At 43.8% G+C, this 18,669-nt stretch overlaps 2 protein-coding genes across 2 annotated transcripts in view; both read right to left on the bottom strand.

Moving 5' to 3' along the window:
* PANX1 (pannexin 1) overlaps window positions 1–5,893 on the bottom strand; it is a 20,349-nt gene extending 14,456 nt beyond the window's left edge. Inside the window, exon 1 of the mRNA XM_044442685.1 lies at window positions 5,691–5,893. Within this exon, the coding sequence (XP_044298620.1) occupies window positions 5,691–5,871 (181 nt within the window). The 5' untranslated portion in view covers window positions 5,872–5,893. The remainder of the gene's footprint in view (window positions 1–5,690) is intronic.
* A 2,823-nt stretch (window positions 5,894–8,716) lies between these two features.
* The window catches only part of HEPHL1 (hephaestin like 1), a 36,922-nt gene continuing 26,969 nt past the window's right edge, over window positions 8,717–18,669 (bottom strand). The window contains exons 16-21 of the mRNA XM_044442695.1: window positions 18,160–18,382; window positions 17,110–17,249; window positions 14,835–14,994; window positions 10,840–10,911; window positions 10,250–10,487; window positions 8,717–9,068 (exon numbers count right to left, since the gene is read on the bottom strand). Coding sequence (XP_044298630.1) covers window positions 10,285–10,487; window positions 10,840–10,911; window positions 14,835–14,994; window positions 17,110–17,249; window positions 18,160–18,382 — 798 coding nt within the window. The 3' untranslated portion in view covers window positions 8,717–9,068; window positions 10,250–10,284. The remainder of the gene's footprint in view (window positions 9,069–10,249; window positions 10,488–10,839; window positions 10,912–14,834; window positions 14,995–17,109; window positions 17,250–18,159; window positions 18,383–18,669) is intronic.

The raw sequence follows: 18,669 nt of genomic DNA on the forward strand, positions 1-18,669 counted from the left end.
ATAAACAATGTCAAAGTACAAATAAGAGCAAGAAAACAGATTAAAAACCCCTTAAATGTCAACAATAAAAATAAACACATGTGTCTAAATAAGAAAGCTTTAACCTGGCACTGTAAAAATTGTAGCACAGGTGTCCGCTGGTCACTCTAAGGCAGGGGTCTCAAACTCAACTTACCTGGGGGCCACTGGAAGTAGAGTCTGGGTGTGGCTGGGCCACATCAAGTATTCCACCACCGCGGTGGTGGTGGGCCGCTCATCCAGAGGCCGGCCCGGGCGCCGCCGGCGCTTTGAAGCTGCAGGGCGCCCCCCATGCCCCCTCTTCCCGGCAATTGGCCCACGGGCCGCGAGTTTGAGACCCTTGCTCTAAGAAGAGCATTTTACAACCAGGGTGTTCTTGCTGAGAAAGCCCTGCTTTTATTGTTAACTAGTTTAACAGCCGAAGGAGAAACCTGAAGAACACTTCAGCTGACTGATAGGAGAAAAGATGCTCCTTCAGGTATTTGGTCTGCCCTAGCCTTTTTGGGGGGGCTTTAAAGGTAAGTACCAGCTGACTGGCCCAGAAGTGTGATAGGCATAAACCTGGCTGCAGCTGCTGAAATTTTGGAACCCATATTCCACTCCAACTAAAGCCTCTGAGTCATAAGTGAACTCCCATGGATTGGAGTAATCTGATCACTGTAACAACACTATTCCTGTCCAGAATGGATTGCAGCTGGGAAATCAGCTGAAGCTGGGGAAGGCACTCTGTACCACTGAGGGCACCTGCCCCTAAAGGGACAAAGCTGGATTTAAGAGTACCCAGAGATATTTATATCCTGCCCACCTTCACATGGGCTATCTGAGGCGATGGACTTTACCACTAACGATGGCTCGTGCTCCTCTCCCTGTTCAGAGATGCCGGCATTTATAGCACAGGGAAAGCTCAGCTTTGCTGATCGGTTTGTACTGAACTGCTGCAGCGCTGGGGGAAGCAGCCTTTGCTCCTGCTATTGCTGGCAAACAGGATCACACAGACATTGAAAGCTACCAAGTTGAACTCTTGGCTACAAAACATTTGACTGCAGTAAAATAACAAAGAGCCATCTGCAGACAGGAAGCTGCCTTCTACTGGGTCAAACCATTGGTTCAGCAGTTCAGTACTGTTGACTGACTGGCAGTGGCTTTCCTGGGTTTAAGAACATAAGAGAAGGCCTTTTGCATCAGCCCAAAGGTCCATCTATTCTAGCACTCCATAAACACAGACCAGCTGCCCACAGGATCCATCCAGCAGGGGGGATGCAAAACCTCCTCCTGCCCCGCTCCTCAGCAACTGGTGCATGCAGATGTGCCACCTCTGGAAAAGGGAGGGAGCACATTGCCTTCAAGACCAGTAGCCACCAATAGCCTCTGCCCTAGTGAATCTGCTCAATCCTTTTTTAAAGCCACCCAGATTAGCGGCCATTGCCTCTTCCTGCGGCAGTGAATTCCAGAAGCTTTTCCAGCCTTCCCTGGAGATGCTCCGCATTGAATCCAGGACTTTCTGCATGCAAAACACATGCTCTGCCACTGAGTTGCATCTCCTCAGTCAACTGACAGTATTTGATTGGCCAAGGGACCTGTGTGCCAACCCTACCAGGCCCAGAACTGTTCAGCTTCAGTGAGGTTGTAGCATTATGCATTATCATCATCCCCTGCTCTGGTGAGGCTCATGATTCTGCTTGCGCATGATGCTTTGATACCAAACCAGATGAGGCAGCTGAACGATTCTGTGTTAGCCTCAACAAGCCCACAAGCCACCCTTACAAGCTCGCCTGCACACTGCTGGTGCTCCTAAAGACTAAAGAGCCAACATGCGTAAATGCAACAGCATAAGAAGGCATCTTCTGGATCAGGCAATCTGGGCCAGCACCCCATTTTCCACAGTGGCCATCCAGCTGCCCATGGGAAGTCCCCAGGCATTACGTTTAGAGGCATATTTTTTATTTATTTATATTGTGATTTATATCATGCCTTTTTCCTACAAAGGACTCAAGGCAGCTTACATCATCTCTCCTCCTCCATCTTTCCCCACAACAACAACCCTGTGAGGTAGGTTGGGCTGAGAGTCTGTGACTGGCCCAAAGTCACCCAGTTGGCTCCATGGCTGAGCGGGGACTAGAACCCAGATCCTCTGAGTCCCAGTCCCATGCTCTTAACCACTACACCACACAGTAGCCAGGGATAGCCTTACTTGCCATTTGTTGTTCAGTCGCAAAGTTGTGCCTGACCCCATGGACAACATTCCTCCAGGCCCTCCTGTCCTCCACCATCCCCGGAGTCCACCCAAGCCCACACCCACTGCCCCAGTGACCCCATCCAGCCACCTCATCCTCTGCCGCCCCCTTCTCCTTTTGCCATCCATTGTTCCCAGCATCAGGGTCTTCTCCAGGGAGTTGTTCTTACATTCCAGGTTCCTATGCAGTATTGTTCTTTACAGCATCGGACTTTCCTTTCACCACCAGATACATCCGCGACTCAGTGTCCTCTCAGCTTTGACCCAGTCACTTATTCATGTAATCTCCCTTTAACGCTATCCAAGTTGACCATAAATACATCTTGTGGAAACAAATGTAACCGTTTTAATTCTGTGCTGAGAAGCCCTTCTCTCCTGAATGACCCAGAAATCAGTTTCATTGGATGATCCCCATTTCTAGGACCATGAGTGAGGGACAAAAAACCTCTCCGTATCCACTTTCTCCACACTATGCTTAGTTTTGTACACCTCTAGCTTATCTTCTCTGCAAGGCTGTTTGTAGTGCCTATTTACTGTGGCTATTTTCAAGCCGGATATAAGGAATGTAAAACAAAAAAGAGCTAAAGAAAACACTTCCCTAAACAGCTGCGGCTCTATTGATTGTACTCAGTGCAGAATTTGGTGTTAGATACAGGTATTATTATATTATATTTATACCCTGCCTTTCTTGTAAGGAATCTAAGCTGGCTTACAAGGTTCCTGCTTCTCCATTTTATCTTCACAACACCCCATGAGGTAGGCCAGGCTGACTGGCCCAAAGTCACCCATGGTTGAGTGGGGACTAGAACCCAGATCTTCCAGGTCTCCAGTCTAACACTTTTGCCACCACACCACAGAAATAGACAGGGTGGCAATGAAGATGGGAAGAAACAGGGCCAGGATGTGTCCCTCCAGAGTGAGGAAAAAGAAGCTTCAGTCATCTGGAACACTGAAAAAAGATGGTTGTTATATTCTAAGAAGCAGGGGAGCAATAGATGCTCTTGAGTCAAATGTGGAGTCCTGTTTTCTATCTCTTGGAAGCTGGAACTCTGCCCCTGCTTATATGAAACATAAACCTTGGCAGATGTGAGGTTTTGTCATTCCTGATTGATGGAAAGTCCTACTTCTTTATGGTTCAGTTTTCTTTTTTTCAAAAAAGGGAAGCAAGTGTGAAAGTGAATTGGGCTTTCCATGTTTGCGGGCCTACATGTGCCTTACCAGATAAATCATCTTTGTGAAAGGAAATGTTTTCAGCAATTTTAGAGGCTACAAGGTCATCTGTGGGGCTGTGGAGAGACATTCTGTTTCATTGAGCTCTCCCTGACCCCAACACATTCACACAGCTGTAACCCAAAACCAAACTGGGCACTGAAGACTGATTTCTTTTGGCAACCATTTTAAAGATACTTTCTGTCTGTGTTTTTCCCTTCTCCTGCTCTTTTCCCATTATTTTTGGTGGTGTTTATTTTTTTGGTGTTTTGATTTTAAGATACTCATTTTTTGTTATTTGTTTTTATTATTATTTGTTTTTCGGCACCAGGCTAAGGCCTTTTTATTTAAACAATATTTTAACAACACTTAATATCTATAGGTTTTAATTGTGCAGCCAGGGTGTTTCCAGGTTTTAATTGTATTTGTATCATGTTTATTTATTTATGTGAGCTGTCCCGAGGCTATAAGCAATGGGACCGCATACAAAACTCTAAATAAATAAATAAATACTGTAAGCTATATACTGCAATCTGCCTTCAGGTAAGCATGCATTTTCCCAAGAGAGACAGACTAAACTTTTTGATAAACAATAGTCCTCAACCTTTTCAGACTTGCATTGAACACCACATGGAACATGGGTCTTTACAAAGCTGGTATCTCTTGCTCTCAATGCCCCGTAACTTTGTTTTCTTTTCTTTAAAAACTGAAGAACAAAGAAAATTATGATGGCGAGACTACTCAATCAGGGTGAAACTGTTTTAACCCCCCCACTCCTCCCCACCAACCTAATGCCCTTTGATTGCATCAGGCTCCTATAAAGCTACTCCCATAATTCCTAGCTGCTAGCTTTTCTTCTTTTTATGGACACCTGTTCCTTTCTCCTCATGAGTTAATATATCAAAGGCATGCTTGGGTGAATTATTAGAAATAGCTGGGTTCTGCTTGGACCTGTGAGTCTTTCCTTCTCCAAGTGATTGGTTGAGAGCTCCATATGCACTTCAACAGAGTATTGGAGATGAGTTGCTAGGGAGAACTATGAACAATGTGGTTACTATGTTAAAATTTCTAGGTTCTAGTGAAGGTCTGACAGCTGGGTTTTGAACAAAACATGCCACCTTTTCTTGGTGTCGCCAATCCAAATAACATTGGACTAGAGGGCTGTCAGTAACCTTATGGTAGTCCTTACAGACATTTCACCCCAAGTGCATAGATCACCTTTCTCCTTCAGCCTGTTGCCCACTTAGTTGCACTGGACTACAATACCCATTAATTTCAGGCAGCATAGCCACTGAGGACGCAGCCCAAGGCATCTGCCTGGCACCAGAAGAAGGCTGGTTCAGATGGCCAAGGCCGATGCCTGAATTCATTCATTCCAACAGACATGCACCTGTGTGATTCTCTTTCCTTTCCCAGTTTGGAAGAGGCATTCTGCCTTTACCTGAACACCAGCAAGAACACCTGTTCCAGAACCGGTCCTGTGGCAAGATACTCATACATCATCTACAAGAGAAAGACATATCTTTCCTCCACCACTGTCAAAACTTACTGGATTTATATACGAATTTGTAACTTATCAGATCAAATGCACAATTTAAAAATAATCTGATTTATTCACAGAAATTCCAGTCCTTAATCCCACTTACAAGACAAAAGTTTCACCAAACACAATCAGACTTACAACTGGCTTCAGATTGCAAGAGGCTGAAAATGATGCGCTGCCTTACCAGTGAAGAAGGCCCATTGGACTTAATGGGGTTTACTTCCCAGTGAGCTTGTATGGGGCTATCAGTAACAGGAACAATTAATAACGATTCTGTAAAGACAGCGAGTGGAGTTTGGTGTTTAGAGTACTGGGGTGGAACTCAGAAGATGCGGTCCTAGTTCCTTCTCAGCCATGAAGATCCCTGGGTGTCTTTGGGCCAGTCACGGACTCTCAGCCTAACCTACCTCACAGGGTCGTTGTGAGAATAAAAGGGAGAGGAGGGGAAGCATCGAAGCTGCCTTGGGTTCCTTGCAGGAGAAAGAAAGGCGCCGCATCGAGGCAGCGTGATGATAACAAACCAAACAGGAACATTCGTTTAAGTGAGTGCCAAACCCCCTACTCGTAAGGAGGCGGCAGATCCCACAGACCTGCCCCCGCGGCCCGGAGTGGCACAGTCCTCGCCCACTCCCCACCTGCCCGGGGCGCGCCAGGCCTCCGCGCGCGGCGCCTCGCCCCTCGGCTCACCGATCGAGATCTCCTGGGCGAAGGCCAGCGAGATGAGCAGCAGCGGCAGCCCGACGGCGATGCAGGTGACCAGCTTGTCGACGGCCAGCTCCAGCCGCAGCCCCTTGTACCTGTGCTCCGCCGGCTCCTTCAGCAGGAGGTCCGAGAAGACGTACTCGGTGGCGATGTGCGCGATGGCCATGGTGGCGGCGGCGGCGTCTCAACAAAGGCGCGCGCGGGCGGGCGGGCTCCCTCGCCCCTGCCTCGGCTCAGGCGTGCGCCCGCATCGCCCGCGGCGCCGGGCCCGACGGGCGAGGCAGGGGGCCGGGCGGGGTGCGCGCGGCCCGCCTTTGTCTGGCGCCCGGCCGGGGCCCCACGGGAGGAGACGGGAGCGCGCCGGAGAGACGGCGGGGAGGAGGGCGCTGCGCGTCTCCAGCCTCGCCTCGCCACGGCCCGCCCTCGCTCCCTCCGCGCGCGCCTTTGTCAAGAGGCGGGAACTCGCCGGGGGAGGGCTTGTGGCGAGGGAGGCGCCCCCGCGGCTTCCCGGCGCCTCGTGCACCTTGCATTGTGATTGCACGCTCCTCGGGGCAGCGGGGTGCTCTCTGCGGACTCGCCGCGTGGCTGGGTGCCTCCCGTTGCAAAGGAGAGGCGAGGAGAGCCCTCCGTGGGAAGAACGGTCAGAGGGCGAGTCTCTCTCTGAGGGCGTGCTCGGCTTGATGGGCTGCTTTAAAAGTGCGGTTTAAATCCGAAAGAGGGACAGCAAGAGGGCCTAAGAAGTTGGCCGCTTGCGCTGCTTGGCGCCTGGGGAGCAATTTGTGCAGGCAAACGGGTCAGCCGGCCTGCTACGGTGATATGTATTCATTTCCATTTAAAATATGATGTCTGCATTTTTATTTGTGCATGAAATTTGACATACGTGGCGCTGCCGCACTAATGCCACACATGGTTGGCCAGTAACTTGGGTCCCCAAATCGCTCTTTCCGCAGGGGGAGATGTCAGATATCATGGGAATGGCCCATCTGTTTGCCTGCGTATCTGAGCACCGCGGAGGTGGAAAGTGATCATGGTCCAAGGGCAGATGTTTATTGTCAGCCGTGCTGCGTGCAGAAGGCCATAAAACGAGGCTGAAAGTCAGAGCCCAGCCTATTCGTACAGTTCCAGTGACCAATGGGACTGAAGCAATTCAAGAACCTTTAAACATTTACACTACAGCCGCTAAAACTGCTGAGAGGGCTTCCAAACTATTTCAGTAGTGAAAAGTAATGGGTTAGTCCCATAGTTTCTCTTTGCGCTGCCCGTGTTCCTCACCCCACCCGCCTTCTGGGTGCCTTTTCTTCTTTTGCTGTCATTGCTCCACTGAATTTCAGAGGCAAACTGAATGGGGACAGTCTTGGGGAAAAACTCCCCTGACTCTCAAAAGTTGTTTACTCCCCCGCCCCATTCATTGTCATTGGGTTATAAGAAGCATTTCTTGAAAAACACAAACTAATTTTTAAAAACCTCTAGAAAGTGATTTCTCATTACATTTGATACTGCAGAAAGTTTCATGCATTTATGATTCTGAGCTTGAAAGGCAGTACACATAGAAAGTCAACAAATGCTTAATTTATGCAACTTTATTGCCTAAATTGGTGCTTCCTAGCTGTTTTTACAGCATGAAGGCACTGTATGCACACCCATAATTTGATAGCGACTTAGTGGTAAATACAGGAAAAAGAAACAGGTGTTTGAAATGCTTGCAGTGTTCATACTACTTTGAATGTTATGAAAGCAGTGTTGAAAGAACTAATTGTGATTTATGAATGTTATTTCTATACCACCAAATAGCTGCAGCTCTCTGGGCTTCGTACAGTTCAAATAACATTTAAGCATCTACAGCTGCTATTTCTGCAGTCATGCCATGCCATTGCTGATTTGAGGTTGGATGCAGACTTAGTAATATTTAGAGTAAGCCCATTGAAATTAATAGAATATTTAGGGTAGACACATTGATTTCAATGTGCCAACTCTTCAGTATGACTTAGTATGGATTCAGTCCAATCTGCTACTGAAAGATGTATGCACATTTTTCCAGTTACATTGGTACCTTGAATTGAGTGCAATGGAAATGTAAGGTAATATTTAGTTATATGCAGAGCTAGGTTATGTATTTAAAGGTTTATAAACAGGTGTACATCTCATTTAGCCTGGCACATTTAGGGTGCAATTCTGGGAATACCACTGAACAGAGGTGTAAAGGATTCCATTATTAAAGCTCCTGGTGTTCAGACAATGGGTTTAAACCCTTTAATTCTGTCATGGATGCTAGGTAGTAAATTCAGCATGTAAAAAGGTTAGAATCCATAAGGCTGGATTCAAAATGTGAAGCCCTGAAGATTTAAAAAAATGACACATTTGGGGGAAAGTGCATTTTTCCAAATGGTACCCTGGCCTCAAAGCTGGGCATCTGATCTCGAACCCTTATCCTGCTTCCAGCCAGCATGGAGAGAACCATTCTGGCTGCTCTTCAAGTCCAGGAACACATCCCAGTGGATTGGAGGCAGGCCTGGATATCTTGAAGACCCCCCAGAAGCCCACCTAGTGAAAATGCAGGGCAGGAGCATAGGAAGGCCTCCTCCTGCTCTTCATAGGATGACTAAACTGCCCATCAAGTATGATGATGACAAGTCATTACTGTAAGAACCCAGGTCTCCCCTGCTTATGCAGAGGCGCTGGGTTCCTTTTTCTTCTGACTATTAAAGAATTCTGTGCAAGTAGATAACTTGCATACTCTCAGACCAGCAAAAGTTCACCTTTCAGGATCAGTTTGGCAGTAGGTGAGAAAACGATGGTGAGGGCAGATGACACACATGGAAAATGGATTTCAGCAGAGAAAGTTAAGCACAGAGTTTAGTCTATGACCACAGTCTGTGAGACTTAAAGCTACTTAACTGTGTCTTGAATGTATCTGCAGCAAGGTATCTTAAGTAACCAAAGGCCAGTGTGTATATTATAATATACAATGTTTTGATAACGTTGCACTTTTCAGCAACCTATACATAAAAAACCCTGTAAAAAGTGGATAATAAGTCATAATTCTTTACCATGTTTATATTTTAACAGTGAAATCACTCTCTTCGTTTACAGCAGACTGGAAGAAAATGTACAGGCCTGGATAATGTACTTCACACAAGAACAATCAAAGCATGTAATCAGGTCTAAAGTGAATCTTCTTGAAAAAGGCTTTCCAATGGTTTTCCAGGGGTAGGGAGAGAGCTAGGAACCAAACAATTTTGCTTCTCTTTGTCATGTCAAAGCATTGGCTCAGTTCAGATGTGACAACTTCCCGTGCACGGTTTGTTGTTGTGACAATAAGTCTGCATGACCCTCAGCTTCATGAGCTTCCCCTGCTAGGCAAATCTGAGGATATCAAAAACATGTGTTTTCACTTCTGAGTTAACCATAGTTCCCTGTTTTATTGAAACTCTGCGAATTGTGGTTTATTCAAATTGTGGTTAGTTTAAACAAATTGTGATAAAGCTGGGGATAAAGATCATGTTTTAATTGACCACAGTGTCCAAAGTCTGGACGTATCAGCAAATCCTTATTATGTTATGGAAGTGGGAGCTTTAATTCTTCCTCTCTTGTACAAAAGAGGAAAGGGCCAAAAGTATGTGAAAGCTGTTTCTTGTAAGATCAAGCTCTGAGTTTTTTCGTCAACCTATTTTTTTAGTCATGGGTGGGCAACTTGTGATCCTCCAGATATTCTGGCCTACAGTGCCCCTTATCCCTCACCACTGCCTATGCTAACCAGGGCTAATGGGAGTTGTAGCACCCCCCCCCCCAAAAAAAAAGATTCTGGAGGCCCCCAGTTGCCCAATCCTGATTTTAGTACACCAAATTGGAGTAAAAGAGTTGATAAAAGAAATTATAATAAGCAGTAACTCTGCTGAGAAAACTTGTTTTACTTAGGTAAAATATCACACAATCCCTTCCTTTGTCACATGTCTGTCCTGCCCTTTGGAGGAACTCAGGACTACTCTGTCCCCACGACAGTGCTGTGGGCTCCTTGCTTAAGGGGACAAGTCTCCCACTTTCTGCCTCCTACCATCCCCTGATCTTCACCTTTCAAGTCATGCAATAACAAAACTGGAGGAGGAAAATCTTTATAGTCTAGTCTTACTTGGTCTGAAGTAAATATGGAGGTCAGTACAACCATATTTAATACCTGAGGAAAATGTATGATTCTCCAGGATACTGTAGTTCCATATTTATTCTACTCCTTCTCCAGGAATTCATTTCTCATATATCTTCTCATTGCCTCCAAATTAATTTGGCTTCTGGCCTGGGTATGGATCCTCACAGGGCACGACCCAGATCCATCATGAGCTCTAGATATTCTGGACCATTTTTTAAAACTTGGGTGCTTCCCAAGTTGCAATCAGTTAAGAATGCAATCAGGAAAAAGGCCTGCCGATCCTATGCTTCAAACCAGTACCTCTCATTTTATTTCAGCAATAATTCTGCTTAGAAGTTCCTCATTGTAAGCAGCCATCTTAGTCTTTCTGTAAATAAGGCATGCTTGTTGTTTTTGGCCTCACCTCAAGTTATTTCAATAGTCCTTTGCACCATCAGCTTAGAGGGGATCCATTGGGAGATCATACTTGTGACCGACGGACTTATAATAGCCTCTTTTTTTCTGGCAAACAATAATGAGCATAAGAAGCAACGTGGCTGCCAAAAGTGCCAGTCCGGTAAGAAAAAGAGCTTGGAGGACCGAACTTGCTTCTCCCAGGCCCAGAGTCTTCCCAAGGAATTCTATTCCTGCTCTGTCATTACCTGTTGAAAGAGAGAGGCATTTGTTACGACATGCATAGTATTCCCACTTGTTTGGAAGCTACATTAGAAACACTGAGGGGCAATTCATGCTTTTTAAAAGTTGTCCAACTAATGTTTTACAGGTGTGCTTGGATACACCAAGTATGAACAACATGTGGAGACAAATGAGTGATGATAAGCATGTGAAATACCCATTCACACAGAGAGCTTTGGCCTCGGGGCAGTAAAGAAATGAAGATGAAGATGATGATGATGATGATGAGGAGGAGTCTTGTAAGACTTGTTGAATGCAGTTGCAGCAGCAAACCTGGATTTGCTCTATGTCATGGTCCCAATGTCATGCGTTGCTTACCTTTTCCAGTAATTTTGTTGTTGCCAGAAGATGCATCATATACCCTGGTTGTAGCTGTGTGTCCAACACCATCTGAGCAAAAAAGAAAAGAAAAATGGTTCTTTCTTAATAAGGAAATTTGACCACTTTGCTCTGCATAGTATATTGTTGCTTTCTAACAGTACAATCCTATACATGTTTACTTAGAAATCAGTCTTCTACCTTTCAATGGTGCGTACTCCCAGATAGGTTTGTCTATGCACTTACCTGGGAGTAAGTCCTACTGCAAATTTGAAGGAGTCTTCCTGAGTAGATGTGTAAAAGATTGCATTGTTAGGGCTTAATTCTATGCAAGCTTAAACAGAAAAAGGCCCAAAACTCCCTGTATGCCGAGAGTGGTAGACCCCTTTTTCCCCATCTAAACTTGCCTTTAGTGTCTTCAGTAGAAATCCACATTTGGGGCACAATGACATACATGTTTAGGCAGGAAAAAGTTGTACATCTCCTGGCATATATAACTGACTGAGACTGCATTGTGGGATTATTTCCGACTCAACATGCATACAATCACACTCTCAACCAGAAAGCTGAAGAGCTTTCTTTCCCAGTCTTAAACCCAACCTTTTCCTACCTTGATTTAAAGCAATGTACATGTGCTTGAACATGCTTTGCATAATTTCACAGCAATGAACAGAACAGTGCACAAAAGCAAAACAAAACAGAAGACCAAGCAGTGTACTTAGCCATTTAACATCCATTTTTTTACAATATTTCTCACCCATGTTTTGCTTGGGTACTTGTAAACCAGCTTACAATATAAAGCATAGAACTTATTGTGCCAAGAACAACAATAAGTATCATTCAACAAATGAAACAGCATAGCAGAAAAAAACCTTCTGAGTGCCTCACTTGTCTCTGGAAATTTGATGAGGAAAAGAATAAATGCACATTTCCATGGGAGGTCATTCCAGAACACTGAAGTCTCTAAAGAAAAGGACCTGCCTCTTATATAAACTGATCTACAACTGATTATAATTAAGTATAATATAAGTGTAATCTATTAGTACAACACATGATGATACTTAGAAAATATCACAGGCTTATCTCAAACCTTAGGGATGCTCCTATGAGAGAAGATGCCCCTAAATTATCTGGATATATTGCCATAGGCAAATTAGCATCCTGGACACTTTTGAAAGGTATATGCTATAGATTTGACCAGGTCCCTTTGATGTGCTGATCTATTGACAAGGCTTACAAATGTGTGTTTTCATTTAATTATAGTTTGCATGAGGAAACGAGAAATCTGGACTTTTCAATTCTGGCTCCCAGGTCAGGTTTGGCGAGTTGCAATGTAATGGTCTTAATAAAATTATTTAACCCTCTGTCAATATCTATCGACTCATGATTTTTCATCTGTGTAGTTTTAGTGATTCACTTTGGCTCCAATTCTGTCTCTCTCTCTACTAAGAAGTAGATTATGCCATGGATAATCTTAGTGAATGGCAAGAAACTCTTGAGACCGATTTTTACTAGAAGTGTTCAGTCAGGTCCTGTTGTTGGACCTGAGGCATGATGGGGAAAGGATGATTCTGAGTGTTTGAATTTCTCAGAGCTAAGCCATTTGGACTTTGGTTCCTGATATACACCATGATTAAACTGATTTCATCTTTGGGCATGAATTTATGAGGTCTTATTCAGCCTGGATGTCTAGCAAACCAATAACAAAGAAGAGCCCGTATTACAGCTATCACTATATAATGCTCATAATTTTTGCTGATCCCAGCACTTGAAACTATTCAGGAAGTTGCAAAGTATCTTGGCTTGGGTATTCATCAAGAACAAGTGCTTTTTTTACTTGGGATATCAAATTGGCTAAGACAGAAATTCACTGAAATGGAACGATAATTATAGAGGAATAAACAAAGGGATATAAATCTTAATTTTCTCACTCTAGCTTTTAAACACCGTCTATTTGAGGCAGAGAGACAGAATTTTGGATACAGTCTTCTGAAAGAAAAACAGTGACTTGTTTGGAAACAAGGGGATGGTGCTGAGCTCGTGCCTCCAGAACTGACCCCAACCTTGAGGCTTTTCTCAGACTTCATCCTGGACTGGAGGAACCTGTGGCCCTCCACATACTCCGCAGCTCCAATTGGCAATCCTTGGGGAGAATTGTAGGCCTCTGGGGTACAGCCTGCAGGCTGAGTGTAGCCCCTGTCTACAGGTGTCCCACCCACTGCAGGAAGAAGTGATGACCCCTGTTGGTTACGTAAGTATTCGTCCCACTTGAGTCAATCCTTGGTAGAAGCACCTTTGGCAGCAATTGGAGCTGCAAGTCTTCTTGGATCCCTTGCAGAATGAAACCGGTTTTACTCTTGAATGGCCCTATATTTGGCTCCATCTATCTTGCCCGCAATCCTGACCAGTTTCCTAGTCCCTGTTGAGGAAAACTATCCCCACAACCTGATGCAGCCACAAGTGTTATGAGCACTGCTGGCTTTGTACCACAGGTAGCATTTTGTAGCAAGGCCAAAAGTTCAATTTTGGTTTCATCAGACCAACAAACCTTTTCCCACATGGTTGTGGGGTCTCTCAGATGCCCTGTTGCAAACGCCAAATGGGCTTCAATAGGGGTTTGTTTCAGCAATGGCTTTTTTCTCACTATTCTGTAAAGCTCAGCTTTGAGTTCCCATTGGCCTCTTGGTTGCACCTCTGACTGATGCCCTCCATATCTGGTCACTGAGCTTTGGTGGATGGCCTTCTTGAGGCAGAGCTGGGTCGAGCCATATTCTTTCCAGTTGTAATAATAATTTTTTAAATGAATTTAATGGTACTCTAGCAGATATTCAAAACTTGGGGCATTTTTTTATAACCCAAGCCTGACCCAAGCCTGTGGAGCTCAACCCCAGAATTGTTTAGTTGATAACTCCTGGGTCTTCATTATGTTCTTCATTCAGATACGTGCTCCAAAGCAGGCTGGGTCTCCCCACAGATTTATTTATTTATTTTTCGATTTATATCCTGCCTTTTTCCTACAAAGGGCTCAAGGCAGCTTACATCATTCTCCTCCTCCATCTTATCCCCACAACAACAACCCTGTGAGGTAGGTTGGGCTGAGAGTCTGTGACTGGCCCAAAGTCACCCATTTGGCTGCATGGCTGAGTGGGGACTAGAACCCGGATCGCCTGAGTCCCAGTCCCATGCTCTTCACCACTACACCACACTGGGTCTCCAAGATATGTATTGAATCTGGGATCATGCAGCACTGGAATTGCGCACAGGTGGACTCCATCTACCGATACAGGCTTTGGAAGGCAGTGAGTTGCATCAGCACTTAGTTTAGGGATGACACAGCAAAGGAGGTGAATTCTTACCCAAACAAGAAGTGCCAGTTTGTCTACTGAATTTTTGCAGTACAATAAAATTTTGCAGCATCACAGAGTGGAATATCTTAAATCCATTTCAATTCCAAGTTGTAGCACCACAAAATATGGAAAAGTCAAAGGGGCGGGGAACTCACACAGAGACACACATATATCTAAAACCATTGGAAACCTTCAACAATAAGAAAAATACAGGAGGTGATTAAAACCTCATCATATGCTTTCAAACGCTTGCATGAAGAGGAAGGCCTTAATCTGGCCCAGAAAAGTTAAGGATGGTGCCAGACAGGCCTTGTTGGAGAGATCATTCTATGGTTGGGGGGCCACCACTGAGAAAGCCCTCACCTTTGGAGGAATTTAGATAATGTAGTGCATAGGGAATTTCATGCGAGGAACGCCATCAGGTTCTGCGATCCTGGGTCACGTATTGCTGCTGTCCTGCTATGACTGGGGGTGGACAAAGCCAAGCCATGAAGGGGCTGATCCCCATATGCACGGCCTGCTCCGCAACACCAAATAAAGCTCACAGGACCAAGAAGTTGTACACCTTGTTGTGCCAACAGCATCAAGTTCCCATCACTTCCACCTTACCCAAACCCCAGTCACAAACCGGCCTTTACCAGTTATTACCTGATTTCATGATGGTGTAGGTTGTCTCCATCCCTGCGTGGATGTGATCGTGGACGTGGCAATGTAAAAGCCAAGTCCCAGGATTAAGTGCTAGCAGCTCTACAGTCTGAAAAGTCCCTGGAAAGAGGTCGTACACATCTCCTCGGTGATCATGATCTGTCTGCAGCGAGATGGGACAGCATCATTAAGGTTCCCCACCAAGGAGACTGTCTGGGACAAACGCTGGCTCCCTCGGCTAGGAAACGGAGATGAGCACCGCCCCCCAGAGTCAGGCATGACTGGACGTAACGTCAAGGGGAAACCTTTACCTTTTACCTTTACCATGAGAAAATCAAACCTTATCACAAGCCGACTAAATTTATAGTCTCAATAAAGGATCTGGAATTCTGTGCGGTAGAAATTATTGGATTTTATCTGGCCAGGGCGGCTTGTTTTATATTGGTATGTTTGCATTTTTAACTTAATGTTTGTATTTTTTTAATTTAATGTTATAATTATTTTTTTTTCTTAACTTAACGTTGTAAGCCGCCCCGAGGCTTTGGCGAATGGGGCGGCATAAAAATGTTTTAATTAATAAATAAATAAATGCTAAACTCTTGCAGCCTCTCCACTCTCAAAGGTGCCTGGTCAAAACATTCTTATTTCCACGTTATTGTAATTGTTGATTATGCTATGAGATTTTATATTGACTTATAAACTGATTTGGTACAGTTTGGTCATTACTATGTTATTTTGTATAGTTTTGCTATTGCTTTATCATAAGCTTGCTGAATTTTATTGTTACGTTGACAGGCAGGTTTGTTTTAAATCTGTATTTAAATTGATTGTTATTGTTCAAAGTATATTCTGTTCAAAGTATATTCTGTACACTTTTCTGAGAGCTTGTTTAATCAAATGCTATAGAAATACCTTTACTAAACCTGGAAAGGCTACCTGTGTATACAGTCTAGAACACAGTGGTACGTTTCCATTCCATTCTTGCACACAAGAAGCTCAGACTGGCGTGGAAACAATGCAAAAGTGTAAAAGGGAAACCATGTGACTTTTTCAAGATTAAGAAGAGCAAGAGGCACATCCAGCGCCCTTAGACACATTGTGGTGTTTCCGGCTGCCAAGAAGCAACAATGCAGAATCAGTCCCAACATCCTATAGGGCTATTTGCTGAGATTACTGCAAACAATTTTTTGGTACACTCTAGCTTTAGTGAAAGCATTTTAAAGTCTCACAGAGACTACTGATTTACTCACTGAGTAACATGACTAATTCCTCAGTTAAAAACAATGAGCACTGAAACTTTTAACTTTGGCCCTATTTGCATTTTGTTTTATGTTTCTCAGAATTTTGAGAAGATAGAAGTCCCCGCCTTCTTTACAACCTTTTAACAAGCCTCTACTGATTTACTCACTGAGTAACATGACTAACTCCTCAGTTAAAAACAATGAGCACTGAAACTTTTAACTTTGGCCCTATTTGCATTTTGTTTTATGTTTCTCAGAATTTTGAGAAGATAGAAGTCCCCGCCTTCTTTACAACATTTTAACAAGCCTCTAAATATTTCATTCGGCTTTGGGACAAAACACACTGGCTTGAAATCCAGAGATGACTCTTCAATTCTTAGAAAGTAAAAATGATTTTCCCATAACTGTCCAATGGTCTATAAAAATGGGGAAAAAGACACGGTGAACCACATAAACGATTAAACATTTTGATTTAAGAAAGGCCACAGATTACTTTATGATGGTTTGCAACCACCATTTTCTTGAAAGCAGTGACAAAACTCCTACTAACAACATTCTGAACCTGTATAGGGTCAATGCATGAGAAGTAGGGAAGGCACGTTCCAGCTCAGGGCAGCTCTCTGAAGCAGGCAGCCTTCTCTCCATCCAAGCAAGGCTGCTGAATAGAATTTATGAGTTCACCTGGGATTACCTGTATATGTGGATCCTGACACAGCCACAGGTAAACAGCATAGAGCACCCCAAGACTGTGGCTGGAGAGGCACACTGAAGGAGTGCCGTTTGTAACCTAGCAAAGGAATTTGCTCATGGAGACTACTTCCACATACATATCTCTCGATGACTGAGATGTTGGGATATATTCCAGGTTCATTATGCTGATTAAAAGGTCCCCCAGTTTGGCAGTTTGAACCAAAGGTTTTACATTATATTATTTTTAAACAGCTGTTCTCCCATATATCAATTTGTGTATCTGGTGCATCTGTACAAACTTGATAATCCAGCATTAAACCACTGCAAATGGTGCTCTTTATACCAACCTTGAAGAGAAAGCTCTCGCCATGGAAATGAACAGTATGGAGGTCGATTTCATTTCCCATCCCTATCAGGTACCAGTTTGTGCTTTCTCCTTCATTCATGGTTAATCCAGGAAGGTTGTCATAGATCTTTCCATTGATTGCTGAAAGAATTAAGGAAGAACTTTGTAAGGAACGAACAGAGTGAACAATGTGTTCCACAAACTAGGGTTGAAGAACTGGTGGCCCTCCAAATATTGAGGAATTACAACTCCTATAATCCCTGAACATTGCCCATGTGGGTTTGGGCTGATGGGAATTGTAGTCCAACAACTCTAGAGGGCCACAGGTCTTCCAGCCCAGAAAACTCAAAATGTTTGCTCTTTCTTCAGTTCTTCCAGCTTGGAAGAGGTGTGCATGAAGAGAGGCATTTCCAATGGTGCAAGGGGAAGCTGCTAATTACAGTCCCCAATTACAAAGTGTCATTTTAGAGGATTGCTTGACCCTCAGGAGCACCTTTTCAGGGCACTCAACTTTTTGTAGTGCCAGGAACTACAAAGCAACAAGAAAGTCCTGTTGCACACATGTAGTATTCTACGTCTTTGGATCCAAGCCTCTGTTTCCAAGATCTGTTGCAAAGACTCTCAGACAAAGCACATTTACATAATAAAGTGCAAAACCAAGTTGGTTCAGATATTCCTTGCTTAAGTGCTTTCCTTATGAAAGATACCTGCGCACAGAGGACTAGCTTATCAGGGTGAAGGCTTGGTCTCCCTGCTGCAGTCTGAAGAGTTGCAGTACAGTCTCAATGGAGCTGTATTCCATGATTATATTTAATGCCCAGATTTGCGCTTTCTTTGTGAATCACAGATTGTGGGTCTGTACAATGGCAAGCTTTAAGGTTATTTATATGATTGTTTATTTATTTGTTTTGCAAGCCGCCCCGAAGCTTTTTGCGAATGGGGCGGCATAGAAATGTTCTAAATAAATAAATACAATAAATAAAGCTTGAACTTTTCCCAAAACAACGCTTCCTAAAAGTAATCCTCTTACACTATTTATGAAATAACATACCATGCATGTTGTTCCCTTCCACAAAGTCATCAGTGCCATTGAATTCGTTAGGATCCTTCTGTAGATATTTCTCAATGTTTTCATTCAAATACCAGGATTCATTTTCATCAAAGACCAAGAACAAAAGAGCAAATTCACGGTCAATATCTTTCCTTAAACCCTTCTCATTTAATATTCCCTTTCTGCAAATTATAAGTGGTCCAATCAAACCACTGTACATGTCCTGGAATTTAAAAAGAGAAACAGGAGAGAATGTTTTGGGGTTTTTAATGGTGAGATCATTCCATATATTCTTCTACTGCAATTAATGTTTTTTGAAAAACATTTTTAATGAAAGGTCTTAAAACAACTGTGATAGTTGAAAACTATGCTAGAGAAAACAATGGCAATGCTTTAGAAGAGTAATTACTGTATTTGTTAAATGCATAGTCCTAAGCCTCTTGAATCCCAAGGTGGGACTATGGTTGTTATTATTATTATTATTATTATTATTATTATTATTATTATTAT

Source organism: Varanus komodoensis, unplaced genomic scaffold (genome assembly GCF_004798865.1).
Source record: "Varanus komodoensis strain SLA01 unplaced genomic scaffold, ASM479886v1 scaffold4, whole genome shotgun sequence".
Taxonomy (NCBI): domain Eukaryota; kingdom Metazoa; phylum Chordata; class Lepidosauria; order Squamata; family Varanidae; genus Varanus; species Varanus komodoensis.